General features: G+C 38.8%; 1 protein-coding gene across 1 annotated transcript in view; it reads left to right on the plus strand.

Annotated features, from left to right (window-relative positions):
- The first annotated feature begins 78 nt into the window (after positions 1–78).
- Positions 79–20,548, plus strand: part of ANKAR (ankyrin and armadillo repeat containing) — a 59,976-nt gene continuing 39,506 nt past the window's right edge. Inside the window, exons 1-8 of the mRNA XM_032479915.1 lie at positions 79–3,392; positions 5,105–5,740; positions 12,174–12,611; positions 14,124–14,287; positions 14,957–15,060; positions 16,845–17,025; positions 18,082–18,301; positions 19,735–19,770. Coding sequence (XP_032335806.1) covers positions 5,140–5,740; positions 12,174–12,611; positions 14,124–14,287; positions 14,957–15,060; positions 16,845–17,025; positions 18,082–18,301; positions 19,735–19,770 — 1,744 coding nt within the window. The 5' untranslated portion in view covers positions 79–3,392; positions 5,105–5,139. The remainder of the gene's footprint in view (positions 3,393–5,104; positions 5,741–12,173; positions 12,612–14,123; positions 14,288–14,956; positions 15,061–16,844; positions 17,026–18,081; positions 18,302–19,734; positions 19,771–20,548) is intronic.

The raw sequence follows: 20,548 nt of genomic DNA on the forward strand, positions 1-20,548 counted from the left end.
CAACTCATTGAGAGATAAAACTGTTTTAAAAATTCACGTATATGTACTGTTCATTGTTTCTAAGAACAGATTAGAGCCTTAGCTTTTTAAACTTACATACTTATCAAAGGAATAAAGCCAACCACAAAATAAGAATCAACAGAATGCAGTAATCCAATCATAAAGGACAGTCAAATGTGCTTACACATATTCAAGACATCAATCATCTGAGTTATAAATAAGTAATTCCTTTGTGTCCTTTTTCTTTTTCTTTTTTTGAGATTCCACATATAAGTGATATCATGGCATTTTTCTTTTCTCTTTCTGGCTTGCTTCACTTACAATGATGATCTCTACAACATGGATATTTTAAACTGTGATATTAACATTGTTTTGAACTCTTACATGGAGTAATGTCCCACCAGCAACACTAGAAGAAAAGCAGCTTTTACTTTTCATGGTATCTACATCCAGAAATAACTCAATTTGTTACTGTTGTTATTTGACAGATGAGAGAACTAAGGTGTAGAGAAGCTAAGTTTGAGGTTCACACTCCTGAGCAATACGTGGCTCATCTCCTGAGGCAGCTCACTGTCCCACTCTGAGAACTTTTAAAAACTATTTTAAACATTCTCCTGTCCCACAGATCTCTAATCTCCCTCTTTTCCCCATTCTCAGCTCATGACCTACGCTTTTCACAGAGAACTCCAAGTCATCAAGCCAAGAACTACAACCCTTTCCAACACCAGAAATTCTAACGCACCTGTTTGTGCCCCCATCCTTCTCTCCCTGCTTCCCATTCAAAAGAAAAATGTGTGGATCCACCTGTTCTCTGTACCCCAGCCCTTCCTGCCTTTCAGAAACCTTATGCCCATCTCTTTAGTATCTCCAGCCTCTTCTCTATAGCATTACTTAAAATGTTCTGTAGTCTATACCAATTTAAAATGAACACCCCAGGTCCTCTATCTTCTGCTTACATTCTTTTGCCTCTCATCCACACTCATCCTCTCCACCTTTTCACCTATTCACTGCACTCCAACCTGACATCCACCCACATTATTCAGTTGTGACCACCATATACCAAGGTCATGTTTGGGATCTGTCCCCAGTCAGGGCTGACACCCTTTCTGGATCTGGACATACTTTGATTCTTTTAATCATAGTGGGAAAGAAATTTCAGAATTCTGGCCGATACATATCAGGAGACTTTCACATGCCCTGAATTTATTCCCTGGTAAATGCAATGTTCAAACCAGATTTAGATATTACATAAATAACTTTCATTCTTCTGTCTGAAGGCAGACAAATGCAACAGTGTACATGGTCCTGAGCACTAAACAGATGTTGCTCATATTGGGAGTAGATAAACTAAGATTTGCCCCATAGCCTAGAGTTGAATTTAATAATAATTTTTGAGTAACAATACAGTTCAATGGTAAAAATATACCAGGCACTATTCTATGAGCTTCACATGCATAATTTAATCAATTGAATCTCTGAAGGGAAACTCCAGCTTACCTTCTCCAGCAAGTGTTCGTGTTTTTTGTTCGTTTTTTTTGGTTTTGGTAGGGTTTTCTTCAGTCCCCAGAGGGCCTGGTTGTTTACAACTTTCTTGCAACTTAATCCCATAAACTCTGGAATGAAGGTCTATGTTAATCCTTAAACAAAGGAACAATCTTTCCCAAGATTTGAGACACAGAACAAACCGTCTGGTACCTGAACAAAAAACCTTTAGATACAGGAATTTACATAAATTGTTACTACTTCATAAGTACAAATGTGCAAATCTCTTAAAGAAGGCAGCGACTTTCTGACATCTCTTGCCCAGGAAGAGCAATCACAAATTTACTATTATTCACTACGACCACAGCAGCTAAAATAATGACATGGTTGGAGTAAGAGAAATTCTGCCCCCAGTCACCAAAAACTCCATGTTGCAAAATTCAGTGGAAAAGCTCTGATCTCCCTTGACCTAGCAGCCGCATCCAATAAAGCTGGCCATTCATTATTCATGAAACACTTACCTTGGCTTCTGTGACCAATTTTGGTTTTCCTCCTGCTCCCCTGACTACTTGCTCTTTGTCTTCTTTGCTGACTCCACCCTCTCCACTTCACACTTTAAATATTAAATTCCTCAGGTTTCCATTCTGGGTTCTCAACTCTCCTCCTCTGGTCTCGCCCTTGATTTCAGCCACTGCCCTGGCTTCAGTTACCTGAAGCCTGCCCAAATGTATAACGTCTAACCACAGCAGCCCGTTCTCAGCTCAGACCTGTGTATCTCAGGCACATCCGACGTTTCTACTTCGTTCTCTCACGGGTACAACTGAACTCTTAGTCTTGCCCCAGTACCCTGTTGTTCCTGACAGAAATTTGGGTGTCACCTAGACAACCACCTTCTTTTTCAACTCTATCACTATTGAGTCTGTTACCACCAGGCCATCTCATTATTTCTCAAACCCATCCACAGCCCTCCATTCCACTGTCACAATGCAAGCCTGCCACTACCATCTACTGCCACCAATCTAGCCTAAACTTTTAGAATGAAGTCCAAAAGCTTTAACTCGGCAACCTGCAGAGTCTGGCCCTTACCTACCTCCTCCGCTAATTTTGTGCCCAAATCCCTCTTATTCTCTATGTAAAGTTTTGTTCCCATGTATGGCACTGTTTAAATACAGCTGTATAATGATCTGTGTAACTGTAAGCTCCTTGGGGTGTTGTGTCTGCCGTTTTCCTTGGTCTCCAACTCCGAGCACAGTGCCTGGCTCACAATAAGCGTTCCGTCAATGGTCGTTGAACGAAAGAATGATGATGGAGGTGGGATTCCAACTCAGGGCCAGCTCAGAGCCTGGCGCCCTCGCCTCTGCCACTCTGTTTTTGGCTTTCGCGGAAACAAACACTGAAAGCAGAAAATGGTGCAGATGCACGGCGCGCAGAGCCCGAGGCAGGACTGAGTTCTAACCGGGAGGGCGGGGTGAGGGGGCACTTCTGCCCGGGAAGAACCTGCGCCGCCGCAAGGGAGCGCGACGCCGTGGAGGCCCGCCTGCGGGAGCACAGGGGCGCCCCCTTGCGGCGACGCCCGGCCGCCTCAGGCCCGGAGGACCAACGGTTTCGGCTCGCGCCCGGGCGGCGGCAGGGTCCGGCCGAGCGCTGGACGGCGGGCGAGGCCCAGGGCTCCCAGGAGGGCGGGGCGGCTGCGCGAGGCGAGGCTTCCCCAGGCCCTCGGCTCAGGAGGGTCGCTCCCAGCCCTCCCCGCAGCGGGTCCCCTCGCCCTCGCCCACGCGGGGCTCGTGACGGCGGACTCGGGCCCAGCGAGAGGCCGTTCGAGGCGACCGCTAACCCCCGCCCGCAGGAACTCTCCGAGACCAGCGTGGACACCCCTTCCTTCTCCTGTACAAGAACACTGACATTTCAAAGTAGGTTTCTTCCCTTTCCTCTCCTGTTCTCCCCTACCCCTCCTTTTCCGCCCCTCCCCTCACCTCTTCCCTCCCTCCCCCCTCCTCTTCTCTCCTTTCCCATTTCCCGTGGCCGTGTGGGCACAGGTCTTGGTCTTGAGGTTGGGCGAACCTGGGTAGGTTCTGATTCTGAAGGTGTGAAACCTCAGTCAGGCACGTTCTGTAACCTTCCTAGTCTCCAACGTGGGGATGCCAACGCCTGTCTCTCTGATCTGGGTTCTTCAAGTGTCCTGCCCAAACTAACAGCTTCGACATCACCTCTAACTTGTCCAAAAACGGAAATTCTCTGGCCTCACTCCAACCAACAGAATCAAAAACTGGGATAGGGTCCAGCAATCTGTCTTAACAAAGGTAATTTCGGTACAGGCTAGATTTGAGAACAATGTACAAAGGGTCCAGTTATATTAAATAAATAATATGTATAAAGAGCTGGGCAAATAGTAGGTGCTCAATAAATAGTGATTATAGTTATTATTATCCCAGGAACAGAGAGGCATTGCACAGAAATTCTATTTCTATTGCACAGAGATAAAGTTAAGCAGGTATTTCTTGTCTTTGCTTTTTTTTCTTTTAAAGCCAAGTCTTTATTTTCTTGCTTAAAAATAAAAACAAAACTGAAAACAAAATAGACCTCGGGAAAAAGTCTCCACAACAAAAAAGAATAGGTATGCAACCGTGGCTTCTTATGTATAAACTGACATTTCTTTTTGACATACTTTTTAGTATCTTTTGACTTCTTTTGAAAAGAATATGATTAATGTCAAAGGTTTTACAATTTTATTATAATTGAAATTTCAAATTGCTTATTCTACAATTAGTTTAAGCCTGAAAAAATATTAGAATTATTGTATGATCCAACAGTTCCACTTATGGGTATTTATTTGAGGAAAATGAAAACACTAACTCTAAAATATATGTACATAGACTGCCATGTTTATTGAAGCACTATTTACAACAGCCAAAATATGGAAACAACCTAAGTGTCTATTGACTGGTGAATGGATTAAGAAAATGTAGTATGTATACATATACAATGGAATATTATTTAGTTATAAAAAAGAATGAAAATTTTGCCATTTGTGACAACATAAATGGACCTTCAGGGCATTTTACTAAGTGAAATAAGTCAAACAGAGAAAGACAAATACTGTATGATTTCACCTATCTATGGAGTCTGAAAAGAAAGAAAAAAAAAGCAAACCCACACACAGATACAGAGAAGATTGGTGATTGCCAGAGGTGGGGTGGGCAAAATGGGTGAAGGGAGTCAAATTCAATTATAAAATAAATAAGTCATAGGGATGTCATGTATAGCATGATGACTGTAGTTAATACCTTATTGCACATTTGAATGTTGCTAAGAGTAAATCTGAAAAGTTCCATCACAAGAAAAAAAATCCTGTAACTGTGTATGGTGATAGATGTTAATTAGACTTATTGTGGTGATAGTTTCAAAATATATACAAATATAAAATTATTTTACCTTGTACACCTGAAACTAAGATAAAGAATGTCAATTATACCTCAATTATAAAAAAAAAAAGTTTAAAAATAATTGAAAATGATTGACCATGAAACAATTAAGCTTGTAACGATGAAATTATTTCTTGAGAAATACAGCTTCATTACATGGCAAATTTTATGGCTTGTCTTTTCCTTTTTATTTATTGCAGAAACTTCAAAAAGGACACACTAGGATTAATTAGAAATGTTAAGATTGTCCAAAAAAGGATTACCTAGATTTGATCAAAGTCAAGACAAAGAAACTTACCTGGAAAATTTAGCAGTACAGAGAAATGCTTCTGCTTTTTTTGAAAAGTATGATCGGAATGAAGTACAGGAGTTGCTAACGACTGCCCTAGTTAGCTGGTTGTCTGCCAAAGAAGATGGCCGCTCTCAACTAGACACCCCATCTGGAATTATGAGTCAAATAAATAATGTAGCTTTCTCCACTGCAATCCTACTCACTCCTATGGACACTACTGCCCTCTTGGACTATAGAGAAGTCCATCAGATCATAAGGGAATTGGCTATTGGAATTTATTGCTTAAATCAAATCCCGTCGATCAGTTTAGAAGCTAACTATGATCAGAGTTCTTCTTGTCAATTACCTCCAGCTTATTGTGACACCAGAATTGGGCAGATTCTGATCAGTGTTGACTACATGTTGAAAGCACTATGGCACGGAATATACATGCCCAAAGAAAAGCGAGCCAGATTCTCTGAATTGTGGCGAACCATCATGGACATCGATCCAGATGGGAATCCTCAAACAAAGAGAGATATTTTTGCAGAGTTTAGTTCAGCAGGTAAGAGAATTTAATATGTTTTATTTTTATTAGAAGTCATTTTTTAAAATTTAGAAGTAATTTATCAGTGACTCAGTTTTATGTATTTAGCCATATTTTTCAAATTCCAAAGAATCTATGGTTTCAGTAAAACTTTAATTTTTTTTCAATGTTACCTCCTGAATTCTGGTTGGGACCTGAGCCACAGAAGTGTTTGTTTGCCATCTATGCTATTTGCTGTATTTGTGGCTAGATTGCTGTGATGTTCAGATGCCTGGGGAATAAGGTTTGCTTGATGACAAGAAGGCAGCCTGACTCACCTGCTGCAGGTTGGGTTTCCAGATATGTTTCAGGCTCTGTAGCTTTTCTTTACCAGCAAGCAGTACCATCTCTTGGAGATGGTGTCTCTGTGTCTCAAAGACTGGTTTAGATAGCTAATAGCTCTCATTTCCAGGCAGGGTAATCAACTTCTGTTGAGAGCAGGCTCCAAGAGTAGTAAGTATAGACAGAAATTCTCCTCCTCTGGGAATGTTGCAATCAGCACAAATGCCACTAGGTAGGTGCAGAGTACCAGAGGATCAAAGGATTGCTGGCTTCTAAAAGATTATAGCTCTAACTGGAACATAATAAATCTCTTCTTGTTATTCAGGGCTTTGGGGTAACTGGGGTGAAGAAATGCAAAATACTGCCAGTAATGTCTAATAAATTCCATTAATTTCTGTATTGTCTTGAGTGGTCTCGTAGTTCCCTCTGAAAGGCTACTGATACTGTCACGTCATGCAGAGGCATTGTTGAAGAGAATATGGCATGGTCAAAGTCTTCAAAACATTTTGTAGCATTTACCCTAGAAGTGAACTCTGGCACTCTAGGACCTCCAAGGCTAGTTCAGGTTGTGTAACTAAATTAAGATGTCATTTTCATAGTTGATGACCCTTCGGAAGTTATCTAGTAATCTGTTCACTAAGTTACTGGACAACAGTAGAGAACTTGGCACAAGCCAGATGACATCTTTGCATAGTTGAATTGGCTGAGATGTGTCTGGAAAACTAAGTTACATGGTTTGCCCTTCTTGATGGAGATGATGCCAGGAGCTTTGTGAAGACCTGAGCTCTGTGGAGGTTAAGGATCAGCAGGATCAGCAGGAATGGATAGTAGTTTTTAATGTTAGAGCTTTGACGATTTTGACAAAAACTGGGTTTGCTTTTCTTCTCTTTTTACAAAGATTACTCTGAGACTCTCCTCAGAGAGGAGGTGGGACTAAGGAATCATCATTCCAGTCTGGCATGTGTCAGGCAAGGCAGAGCCCAGAGCTGACAGACTGGTAAAGAAACAATGAGCCTTTTTAGATTCAGATATCTCTAGATATCTGAAAACTTCCATTAGAAAAGTCAAATTCTGGACCGTGATCAGGGTAGAGGTGTACATTGAGGATTCAGTCATTCATATGTTAAAGTCACAGGAGCCTTTGGATCATCCAGTGAGAGCATCAGTAGTAAGAAGAGACATGGCCGGGCAGGAGGGAGCATATGTCCTGCTTTGTAACTAAGGACAGAGGGCTCCGGCTTAGCTGATGGTAAAGTCAGATGTATCAGGCAACTTCATGCCCCAGCATCTGGTCTATTGAATCCAGCTATCTGTCTTATTGAGGCCACCCTCTATGAGGATTTTCTCACAGTTGTGCTCCTTTGAGGGGAGCAGACACACATAGGAACATTTTAATAAAGTTGCAAGTGGAGGTGCGGAGACCCAGAGACTAAAGTTGCCTGTCTTCCATTGCCTACATATTCAGGGGTGATATTCAAAATAAACCACCGGCACAGCATGAGCACTGACCAGTCAGAACAGACATCAGCAATAATGAGACCTCCTGCTTGTTGTGTGTACCCTTTGCTGGATCGTGGAGCTTCCCAGGCTATCCCAGGGGAGGGAGGCATTCAAAGAGCTCAGGGCAATCCAATTTATCAAGCAATGTGGAAGATTTCAATATTTTAACAATGTGGCCATATTGATACATAGCTAAATGTCAGTCCTTGACAGTTCTACTTAATTCTCCTTTCCTGGATGGGAATTCATGTCTTGACCATTGTGATTCTACCTCTAAAATATCTCAAAATCATCCACTTTGGTTTACCTCTACTACAACACCCTGATACACCCTTTCTCCAGGCTTACATACTGCAACTGCCTTCTGACTGCTCTCTCTGCCTCTAATCCCCTTTTCACTGTATATAAATAAGGCTAGAAATCTTTACAAATCCAATGACTCTACCAACATGTGCCTGGGAAAAGTTGTGTCTGTTACAGTAAACTACTTTGTAGTATTGACTGCTGAGCAAAGAAGAGTGCCAGATGGGGTTTTCTTCTCCCTCCACTTCACTGTGGGGGTCTGCTGAAGAACCAGCAAGTGCTTCAGGCACTGTAACAGTGGTGTGGTGCAAACAATGGTAAGTGGCCAAGCAGAGGCACATGAGTCAGGCTGGAGCAGAGGAGACTCACAGAGGCAGCAACAGAAATGGATCCAGGTTCCTCTCATGTACCACATCTGGAGCATCACTGTGAAATCCTGCAGGGCCATGCATCAGACTCCAGGAAAGGGACCTGGACTCTTAGAAAAGGGGGCTTTCATGCTGCATGCTTAAGGAAACACAAGGTCAGAGACCAGCATACAAGAGCAACGTATATGAGCCTAGGTAACCCCCCCGAAATTAAAGCCTGAAATGGGGGCTTAAGGCAGGGTAGTTTATGAGAAATTACTCCAAGGAATAGGAGTGAAGAACAGAAAAAGTGAATAAGAAAGGAGGAAACATCAATCCAAGCATGTGTCATTGAGCTTTCACCATCTGGATAATTGGGGACAGCTTTGCTGGGACTCTCTGAGGAGTCACCTGGAATATGCTTTAGGATTGTCAGCCCAAGGGATGGAAGAGTGGAGCGTATATTCCCTGGCCTTTCTCTGCACTGGTCAAAGGTTGCCTGGGGGTTAACTCCCTCACAGTTTCAGATTTGTTCATGCATCAGAATGAATGGCTGGATGGGTTCCATCAGGAGTCCAACACACAGTGGTAGAGAAGCCCCAGGGTAGTGCTGTGTCTACGGCAAGGTGCAGTCAGGTTATATCTGTGCAGAGCTGGCCCATGCACCAATGGCTAGAGTGAAATGTATGGTGTAGGAGGAAGTGAGGTAGGAAACAAAAGGTAAAAGGGGTCTGATACCGAGTGTGACTCATGGAAATTTGGCTCCAGCCCTGTGCTCTCAGCTTATTCCTCATAGTTACAGCTGTATGGTGGCAAGCTAGTGGCAAGAATTGCTATATCATCCTTCACATTTGGGGAAACAGCACCTCCTCTTTTGGCTTACTGAGAGATTGGGTTCAAACCTTACAACTGACCACATCACTGCCTTAAACACTGTGCTCCAGTGGATTTCTAAGGAACTCTGCAGGAGGCCAACTCTTTTTCTGGAAAGGCAGACTGCTGGGAATCAGTGAGGCCAGGTTAAACTTCACCTCTCTGATAGCTTTGCACTGTACAAAACCACCAGCAAACACTACCTTTAAAAAAACAGTAGTTGGGAGTTTGGGACTTGCAGATACTAACTACTATATATAAAACAGATAAATAGCAAAGACCTACTGTATAGCACAGGGAACTATATTCAATACCTTGTATTAGCCTATAAGAATTTGAAAAGTGTGTGTGTGTGTATGTATATATGTGTATGTATATATATATACACACACACATGTGTATATATATATATATACATATACACATTTATATAGCCGAATCACTATGCTGTACACCAGAAATTAACACATTGTAAATCACCTATACTTCAACTTAAAAAAAAACAAAACAGCAACAGACAATACAGCCCCCCAAAATCTGACCATATTATCCTGTTTGCTGAGAGGGGATTTTAATTAGGGCAGGTCCCTTGATCTGACCTTATTTAATTCCCAAAGCTGGTCAAGTAAAGTGGTTTTTCTTATGGCTCTGCTCATTCGCTGTCCTTTATCTGGAGTGCCCTTTTCCCTCACCCCACTCTTCCGCAATCTTCCCCATGTTATTGCTATTCATTTTGAGACTTGATTCAGACACGGTCTCCTCTACTCTGTGCACACTGTACCATTTTGTATTGAAATTATTGGCTTCATCTGTTTTCCTTAAGAGATTTCCTGTGTTTGAGAGCTTAAGAGGACAGAAAAGTGTGTCTTTTTGGGCTTTACATTCTTGTCACATCTACAGTACATAGCAAGTTTTTAATACATGTAGAAATTAAATGGTTTATAACAATGTAAGACAAAGGGAATTGAAGGAAACTCTCAGGTTTTTAGTTTGAGGAACTGATAGTGGGTTGTTTTTTTTTTTAACGGTGATAGGGAATGAAAGAAAAGCATATTTGGGGAGAGGAGGGATGGATTTTGTTTGGGAGTGCTGTGACATTCAAGTAAAGATTTCTGTTAGGCACGGAGAAAGAATCTGGAGTGCAGGAGCAAAACCAGGGTAGGAGGTAAGATTAAAAGAAACTAGCGTAGAGGTTTTAACAATAGACTCTTGTGTTCCTCCCCCCATCTTCCAAATTCAGTTATATCCAATTTTAGGTTAAGTCCTGGCTCATTTTTTTTCACTTTACTATGACGTTGTATATATCTTCCCAGCTGATTTGCATAACATGCTACAATCACATTACCTTTAATTAATAACTGTGACATAAACAATTGAGTCATTTTAAAAGGTTAGCTTAGTTTTCTATTGTACTTATCATCTCAGCCTCAAACTTTTGGTCAGAAATACTGAGCTCCTGGCAGCGCAGCGATAGATCCGGTAGCGCAGCAGTTCCGTTTTCTCCTCGGAGACGTCGCTCTGCACACATCCACCCTCCTCCTTCCGTCTGAGCGGATTGATTCGTCTCTAGGCACTTTCCTTTACTACTCTCCAAAGTCCATTCTCCCATCCTCCATCCTTCCTTCCTTCCTTCGCTCCCCCAGGCCTCCTCATTCCAGTCCCGGCCTTTCACTGAGAGGCTCTCCGCATCCTGGTGACCCTTGCTGTTTGTTCTGGTTGGGGCGGCGGGCGGGAGGCGGGAGCCGGCTTGCCGACGGGTGCACCGCACTGTGGAGTGATCGGGGAAGACTTCTCCCCAGATGCTGTAAATATAGGTCCTTTTCCTCCAGTCTCCTGCTGGGAGGGGGCTAGGAGTCTGGGCCAGAGGAGGGGAAGGGACTGTGATCTCCCCAGTTCAGCCTGCAGATTCTTCTTAACCAGGCTTTCGGCGGTTTTCAGCACTTGGCGCTCCTCCTGGCCCTCCACTGTGCCTCGGGGGTAAAGGCGATGCCCTGTGGGGAAGCGATCGGGGGCGGGGGGGGGGGGGTCTCACCACTGCACCTTCGTCAGACTTTGCACCAATCTTTTTTTTTTTTTTTAAATTATGCCATGACCTGTCGTTTAGAGGTTCCATGTGCTTCCAGTTTCTAATCCTTCCTGCCCATGCCCTTCCGGGGTGAGAATTGACTTGCTGCATGTTGGCTCTCAACCACCCACGCCACAAAGCTTTAAAGGTATCAGCAATGCTCTGGCTTGTATTTAGACCTATTTTAACTGTCAGAAATGCTTTAATTTCTTTATAATCTCTTTATTTATCTTATGAACTCCTTTGCGAAAGGGAGACGAATCATAGTGGCCATCTTAAAAATCCAAGAGTATTCTGGCTTTTTTAACATATAGATTTGAGGAAGGAAAAAAGGGAAAAAGAAAGGGGAACACATTGATGTATTATTTACAGCACATTTAAGGCACATATGTTACAAACAAACTCCACATTTTCTACAGTTGTGTTTTATGATTCTAAGCCATTTTCTCAAACCGAGATTAAGGGGTAACATTATAGATGTAACTGTGCTAGAAGACAATGGACAGCATGAAAGTCTCTAATTTCAATATAAACGGAGAAAATATAGGAAATTTGTCATTTATAATATATAGTAAAATCAAGTTTAATATTCTTGTTTCATCATAATTAGTTATAGGCAAGTTGTTTCTTGTGTATGTTTAGCTTCTGTTATCAGCAAAAAGAAGGAATGTGTAATATAGGACCTGAAAAAGCTTTATGTCCAAGAAGGAAGCTGTTTCTCTGCTTAAAGAAAGATCACATTTCTTGTTGTTCTTCTATATTTTATTTGGTTAAAGATGGGACATATGTTACTATATTTCCATGGTGTTGTATTTCTCCAAAGAGAATGAAAGTCTATTCTTTATAATTCCTTTGGTCTGCTTAGTTACCACTTACCTGTCTGCTTTCCTTCTTGGACAGTTGAATTGGCATTTCATTGTCCCTTTACCGTCATTTTGGTTGGATTTCAATGAAACCCTGTGTTTAATCTGCTCGATTTATCCAGAAGTCAAGTATACTATGAAGTTTTCACTGTCTAAAAGTTTTCTTTTTTACCCTAAAGGTTTGATTGATATTACAAAGGATCCAGACTTTAATGGAATCTATGATGAAGATATGAATGAAGATCCAACATATAATCCCAATAGCCCTGAAGAAATAGCTACATTTATGAAATATGCTGAAAATATTATGCTAAAGTTGACATTCAGTACTACACAAGTTCAACAGTATGAAAATGTTTTTATATTTGAAACAGCCTATTGGCTTACTAATGCTATAAAATATAATCAGGATTATCTTGATATTTGTACCTACCAGAGATTACAGCAAAGATTATATCTTCAAAAAAAGATTATTCAAAAACATTTTGAGAAGAAAAAAGAAATCAGAAAAGGGATAGAATACCTAAAGTTAATATGTTTTCTGACTCCATTTCTATTGAGTTTAAAAAAGAAGATGAAAGTTCCATGTTTAAGTAGTCTGCTTCAGCCTTTTTCAGGTAAGAATATCACCAGAAATTAATATGAAATGTAAATATATATTAAATTTATATTTAAATTCAATTTTGTTGCTAATATGCAGATCCAAGCAAGTAACCAAGCTGTAGCCTGTTAGAAATAATAATAATAAAAAAAGTAATGTCTCCAAAGTAATTAAAAATACTTGGCACATTCACATAGTACATGGTATATATTGATACCAATCATAAAGGCTATTGAAAGACTGAAAATGAGTTCTGAGAAAATAGAGAAATAAGCCGTGTTCATGATGGGACAACAGTGGCACTATATGATATCTCATCCAAATTATAAATTAAATGCACTTCTACTCAATATCCCAATTGTGTTTTTCATGAAAGTTTAGAAATTGATTCCAGATTCATTTGGAGCAGTAAAAAATCAGGAATGGTCTTACATTTCTGGAAAAAAGATGAAAACATATTAAAAACCTTAGTAATATACTGGCACTGTAATAAACAAGTAGACCAACGTAAGAGAATGGAGAGCTAAAATAGGACCATGTTTATACGGAATTTGACAGGAATGCCGTGCAAACTATTTCTCCCACCCAGATTAGCACACAATTTGTATATTTTCACTGGTGCTCAAACATGTAGGCTTATTAGAGTGGGCTTTCTAGAGGGGCAAATTTTCAGTAGAACTTTTGCAAATCATTTAATGAAATTTTGTATTATTAGAATTATGATGGTGAAGATTATAATCCATATCTGTGAACTATTAAAAATGGACTCATGACAGTGCTTGTCCAGGGATGGCAGTGGGGGGAATGTTATATGCATGAAACTAATATGCTGTAAGTGGATGTTAGCTGTATCTGTAGTGTTCTATTACTTGAATTACTGGAAGCAAATACGATTAAAAGTTAATAATTTCCAGGTGGCAAGATTAGGACCTTTTGCATTTCTCAAAATACATTATGTACCTTATATTTATGAAACCATAGTCTGCTAACAAATCAAAATATTGAATAAGCCTAGTCCTTGCCAGAATTTTAGAAGATTATTTTTTAAAATAAATGTTATATGTGTGGCTTCATTACTTTCCAGAAAAATCGGTGGTTATTTTTTCGTGTGAGTGATACTCACCTTTTTCTTTATAATGTCTCTTTTTTCCTAAACTACCTCAGATAATTTTTGTTTATTTAACTAAAGATTCTCTAAGGCACGGAGTTTCAAATCTGTTCTGGTAATTCAGGGTAAGGTATTAATCTTAAGCTCACACATATAAATCAGTAAGTAGAATAATGTTTTGACCATTCTTTTGAAATTACTGTACAGTGAAACTACAGAAGAGCCCCAAATATAATATAAATATATTTTAATATTTAAAATATACATTAAGAACATAAATTTATAGGATGTAATTGCCAAGATTTCCATTTCACATGGATTTTTTTTACTATGTGTGAAAGAGAATTTAGACCTCTAAAATATGATCACTTATATGCTGTTGTTCAGTTTTTAAACAAAAGTTTGTTTTCATTTTTGGAGATGACAATGTCAAGACAGAGCGAGAATTGCCTCCATTTATTTATGGACGAGATTTTAAATGCCAGAATTTTCACTACAAAGCGGATCAGTATTTTCATGTTCATGGAGGAATTGAATTTGATATCAGCACCCCTTCAATTGAGAATGCTTTGGAAGATTTTAAGGTTTAAATTATTATTGTTCCTGAAATGGTTTGTCATTTCACAACTCTAAAATTTTATCCTATTCTCCAACCAGAAGGAGTCACTTGGTACAGGCATGAGGCAGCTCTCTAAATGATTATCTTCACAACCCACTAATTTCTTCGTGCATTATGTAACATACATGAATTAAGTGCAGCTATATCTAAGGTCCTGTGTTAAATGTCAGAGGTAAAATGATAAATAAGCTAGGTGCAACTATCATCCTTGCAGTATTTATAGACTTCTAATGGACCATATTTGCTCTGGAATAGTTAACTGAAGCATACAGTAGAAATCCCTGAACATTCACTACATATTCTTCCATTTTTCTCAAAGATTAGTATTGGAACAGAGATTCTCTAGAGTTTGAGAACATTAATTCTTTATCCGGAATTTAGTATAAACATAACACACTTCAATTGTCATTGCTTTTCTACCTTCTCTATATTATATATCTTTTCTTTTTTTTGTATTTTCCCCTCAGTCCCAAATTAGGGATTGGATACATGCAGTTATTATTAGGATCTTGTGGATATTAGGATATTTCATTTAAAATTTGTCCTTTACATGTATAAAATTTCATCTGAAAGAAGTCTTATAGTTGTTTATATTTGTTTAAAGATTTTTTTTGTAACATAACTTATATTTTAGAACAATTTAGAAAAAATACGGGATTGTGCTGCTAATACATTTGCAGAAGAATCAGGATACAGAGAATATTACTCAATACCAGTCATGAAATTCAATGGAAAAAGGTAAGGAACTTTTAGTAATTACTCAGGTATCACAACTTTGAACTTGTTCAAAGCAGAAAACAAGGAAAGTGTCAAAATGCAAGGGCTAACTTAAAAACCTCCAGAGGGAGATCCTATAACAATAATAACCCCCACGAATGACTTTGGGCTTAATAAAGTATTAAATGTTATATTTATTACTTCATATACTTTGATACATTCTGTGTAATAATCCTTAGACATTGTAATTGGTTCTTACAATGAATCCAGTGGTTACCTGGCGATGGTGGTGGGGCTCATATCCTATGGGCCCAGTGAAAAGCAGTAGACTCAGCACACAACCCCTCATTGCCATAAGGAATATGATTTTAAATCCTCTTCCTCTGCTGGGTCTCTTTATGCCGGTCATCTCTTAGAGCACTGTATTTCAGTATTACTAGATCTTTTATGTATGTTCTTGAATTTTCACATCTTGGACACCGAAATTTGTAAATAAGGGAAATAAAGCACAGAGGAAACATTTGGGTTGGAGGAAGAGACTTGAGATTTTGAATCATATAGGAGTTTGTTTTTCTTAAAGTCATGGAAGTAGTTGAGAGTGTAGGGCCACATCAGGAACTCTTGAGAACAGCAGCTTTTGAAGGGGGCGGGGAGCAGCAGAGGAGAGAGTGAAGAGACTGAGAAGGGATGATAGAGGTAGAGGAGAACCAGGAAAGAGCATGGAAACCACATGGGGAGAATTTTTAAAATATGGAAATAGTTTAAAAGCATGAAATTCAACAGAGAAAAAGGCCAAGTCAATGTAAGATTGAAGAGAGCCCTCTAAACTTAGCAGTGACGGGAAGAGAATTTTAGATGTGGGTATAGAAGGCTCTATGTAATAAGTTGAAAGGTAAGGAGCCTCACTTCCCTGGAAATTAGCACAATGGAACAAACTTCTTAGCACCCTTAGGAGAACTGATAGTCCCTGAGCAGCAAAGTGAAGAGCCATGGGAGGAGGCTACCATGGTCAAGAATACTGTATTACAGCATTAAATAGCTGCATTTAGAGCAGAAACCCAGGTAACATTTAGAGGCTTCCCACTAAGCAGAGGTAGGGACAGCAGCTGAGGCACTCACCACTGAAATCCGGGGATGGGGAAAGATACCGCGTGGGCAGAAGTGGATGAAAGCTACCATTTTCTTTTACCTGTGATGATTAGCAAACACAGGGAGCAGAACCATTCAAATTTTGTCCTTTTCCATTCCAAAATGAGAGGGGACTGGGGCTGTTGCCTCCTTATGTCTCAAGGACCTGGTGGGGGGGTTTCTCTAGTCCGCTGCTGCAGTGAGTAAAAGTCAAGGAACCATTATGCAAAGCATCATTCCAAATCAGACTCACGGTAAACTCTTGAGAAAGTAAATGCAGACATAATTAGATTAAAAGAGTTAATATATAACTTTGTAAGAGGAGGGTAGCAGATGGTTAGAAGGTAAACCTAGAACTCCTTCATCCAGAGTTAGTGCTTTCAGTGACTTCTAGGCAGTGCCCTGCTCAGTGGCATGGGAAGGACAGAGTCAATTACAAAGGCCAATATAGAGAAGATACTTGTTATGAAAGACTTGATTAATAACAGTTGATAACTATGTTATTAAAATATTTATAATGAAGTACAATTTAAACTATGTTTTGTATTTAAATTATAATTGTTATAGCAAAAGTTTTGCCAGCATAGGAAAAAGTTAGCAAATCACTTCCAAGTCGGAAAAACTTGTTTTTTTCTTTTCTTTCTTTCTTTCTTTTTTTTTTTTTTTTTTTTTGATAGCTACTATGTGATCAGTTTTGAACTTGAAACTTTCTATCAGCAACTATATAAGACACAGTGGTGGGGAGCCATAAATGAAATAGTGAACACTCTGAGACTGAAAAGACTTCCACTGACAGACGCTCAATTACATGAACAATTTAAGAAAAAATTTGGTTTCAAAAAAGCTATGAAATGCAAGGTATTTTAGTGACTACCATATACTTTGCTGTAAGAAATTATATGTCTCAAACTTTTATCATAGGGATAAATAACAGGTTAAATAGTCTTCAATATGTAATTAAGAATCTACATTTTTGCAGTTAAAAAGCTATACAATTTTGGATTTCAAATTTCTGGCTGGGTTACAAAACAACATGTTTAGGAATGGAATTGTGATTAATCCTAGTAACGGCTAGTATTTATTGAGTGCTTATTTTGTATGCCAGGCACTGCTATATATCCTTTCAACAAATTATTTGAAGGTACTAGTACTATTATTATTCCTAGCTTACAAATGAGAAATTTGAGGTGCAGCAAATTAAGGATCTTTCCCAAATCACACAGCTAGTAAATTGCAAAGTCAGTCCTGGGGACTAAACTTAAGGAGCAAACCTGGCATCCTGAATCAGATCTCTATCTGCTTCAGTATACCTTGAACTGAGAAATTAAGTGGTAAGCTCACCAATTTCAAAGGATATGTTGGCACTTACCATTTATTTGTTGTAATGTCCATAAATTTTAAGCTTTGATAAACTGTGAGCTTAATTTTTAAATACTGAGTAATCAGAATGTCTGAGTGTGACATTTTTATCTCTCTACTTTGAGTTGTAGAGCAAAGAACACAAACTGTATTTCTATAGCTAAGTATTTCAAGACTCTAGACTTCTAAATTAGATTGTTCTTAAATCAGAGAAGGAACTCAGTGATGTTTACTTGCTTTTTAAGTATTCCAGAAAGGTGTTTGTCTACCCTGTTTTAATTGTCTCCAGAGAAGAAAGATCTATAACTTCTCCCTTAAAAAAAGGAAGGAAAAAAATTCCCCAAAATATTTTTTAAAGTTCTTGATGTTTCCTTATAGCTCTAATAAATTCATTGCCCAGTGGGACAGTTTCCACATGGATCTTGTGAAAATTCTACTGTAATTGAGCCCTAATCATTTGATTATATTATTATATTTCATTTTCCCTTTTTTTCCTTAAACTAAACTTTAGGTGTATTTTGAAAAAATTAATTCTGGTCTTCCGAATAATTTTAGAGTATCCCATTTGGTATGAAATCTGCTGTTGAAAGAGGATTATCTGCTGTTTTCCATACATTTAGCCGTAAAACCTCAAGCTCAACAATCAATATTTCGGACGAGGCAGGTTATGCTATTTTCCATCATGCTGCTCTACACAACAGAGTTCCGATTGTATGTCAGCTGTGCAATGCCAACTTCAATGTCAACCAGAGACGCTTTACTATGGTTAGCCAAGGTACCATACAGTTTTTAAATTAAAAAAGTTTTCTTTTACTTACCCCTATTCACTGCATGTTGACTTTAGAGCAAGATTAAAATTTGGTATTGGTGCCTAGAGCAAAGCTGAGGTTTTTGTTTCATTTATCTCCAAGGGGCTCTTTTTAGTTTTCTAAGTGTCACTTATTGCTCCCTTGTATGGTATTATTTATTTGTTTATTGTGTTTCCCCCACCTGAATATAAGTTCCACAAAGGGCAAGGATTGGTTTATTTTGTTTGCCATGGTATCCTAGTGTCCAGAAGAAATCCTGGTATTGGTAGATGCTTGAGAAATAGTTGTTGAATGAATGCATAATGGATGAATTCAGGATAATGTTTGATAATCACTGACATAATTAATATACAATGATGTAATGTAGAAATTCTGAGAACAGGAGATAGAGATCCCAGCAGAACATCCATTTCTTATCCCAGGTTCTTAACCAGACAATAGTTTCTTCATCCTACAGAAACTTAAATTGTATTTAATAACAAAAATACCTCTATAATCATCATTTTTAGGATTAATGACCCCTTCAAGGCTAACCTAGTTTAAACTTTAAAAAGCAAATTTTTCCTGATTAGTAGATATACATACATATTTATCTGTATATTGGAACAAATGCAACCAGTATAAAAGTAATAAAGTTCAAAATGAAAGCAGAAGCCCTCCAGAACTGAGAGGGAAATAAAATGTCAGGAGTGGCTGATGCAACAGTATTGGCAATAAGAATGGAGATTTTATATTTTAACTTGCTATCTTAAGAAGCTGTGGTAAATCTTCACACACCAAAACAAAATGTTCGGCATTAGTCCTATTGACTACTGATAAATTTCATACTGTATCGGTATAATTTAAATGTTTTGATACTAAGATGCTTCTATAACTTAATTAAGCCATTCAATATATAATGAACTTAGTTAAAATAGAGCACAAATTCAAATTTAAATGCAATGGGTGACCTATTATTTAAAAACATTATGTTTTAAGCATTTGTAGGGTTTTGTTTTAGGTTTTTTTTTTTTTTTTTTTTTTTTTTTTGTAAATTAACATCTCTCATTCATCCTGTGACTACTTGGATTTCCATTGTCTGAGAACTGGGTAGAATTTGATGTATAGAAAATGCTTAACTACTCGCAATGTCCGCATGTTACACAAAACTACCCCCTGTGAGTTTCCGCCAGTTGCTTGCAAGGCAACGTTTCCAGGTCTGCTCTGATGCGATGTCAGGCGCATGCATGTGCCCACATGGCTTGGCCAGAAGTTACACTCAGTCCTGTTTGATGTAATCCTGTCAGCTGCATCTAAGCATAGTCATTTTGTTCTCCTTCATATGAGTCAATTTTGACTAGTTTAGGAGACTTCTGCATATTAATAATCAAACTTTTATGTGTATTCCCTTTGAAAACAGAGTCACCAAAAATGGACATGAAAAAAGAAAGAAATGGTAAGACATAAGTAACATATTTGATGCATTTTAAAAAGTCCATTACATATATTAAAACTTTTCTTATAGTATATAATCTCACAAATGCTTTGTCACATGAGAATAACACATGATGTTTTATATACATTTTGAAGTATAATTTTTTTCCACCCATGATTATTTACTCATATTCCTCTTAAGTTTTTTGGGAGGAGGGTTCTTGCTCTTTTTTTTAACTGTGGAATTTGCAAATTACCTCTACTTATCTTTGTAAACTCAGACCCCAAAGTGGGTTTTATGCCTGAAAAAAAAAAAAAAGCAGACAGTACTATTTAAATATGCTGCCATCTAGTGACAGTAACAGTCTGTGAGGTCTGAGGAATGACTCATTCTTGACTGAGGTGAGAGACTTAACCTAAGTACTGTGCATGAAGAAGACAAAAAAACTTTAAATTATACACCTCCTGTATCTATACCTAAAGGCTATACCTTCATACTCCATATGAGATAATTTGAGGAGGGCTTAATTTTAAAGAAACCATTAACAAAGACCTAAATTTTGTAAGGGGAGGGCAATAGTTATTCAAATCAACCACCTTCCATTGGTGGAGAAACAGCTAACCTGAGATGACCTCAGAGAGGATAAGTTTCCTGACCTCATTCTCCTCCTCCTTCAGTCTCCTGCCAGGTCTCCCCATTGGCAGTTACTGACAAGAAGCCAAAGGATGGGTTGCTAAATCTACAGAGGCAGAGAGCAGGGAGGGTGGTAAAGGGAGGTGAGTGGGCCTGAAGGGGAAAA

The sequence above is a fragment of the Camelus ferus genome, chromosome 5 (assembly GCF_009834535.1).
Source record: "Camelus ferus isolate YT-003-E chromosome 5, BCGSAC_Cfer_1.0, whole genome shotgun sequence".
In the NCBI taxonomy this organism is placed as follows: Eukaryota; Metazoa; Chordata; class Mammalia; order Artiodactyla; family Camelidae; genus Camelus; species Camelus ferus.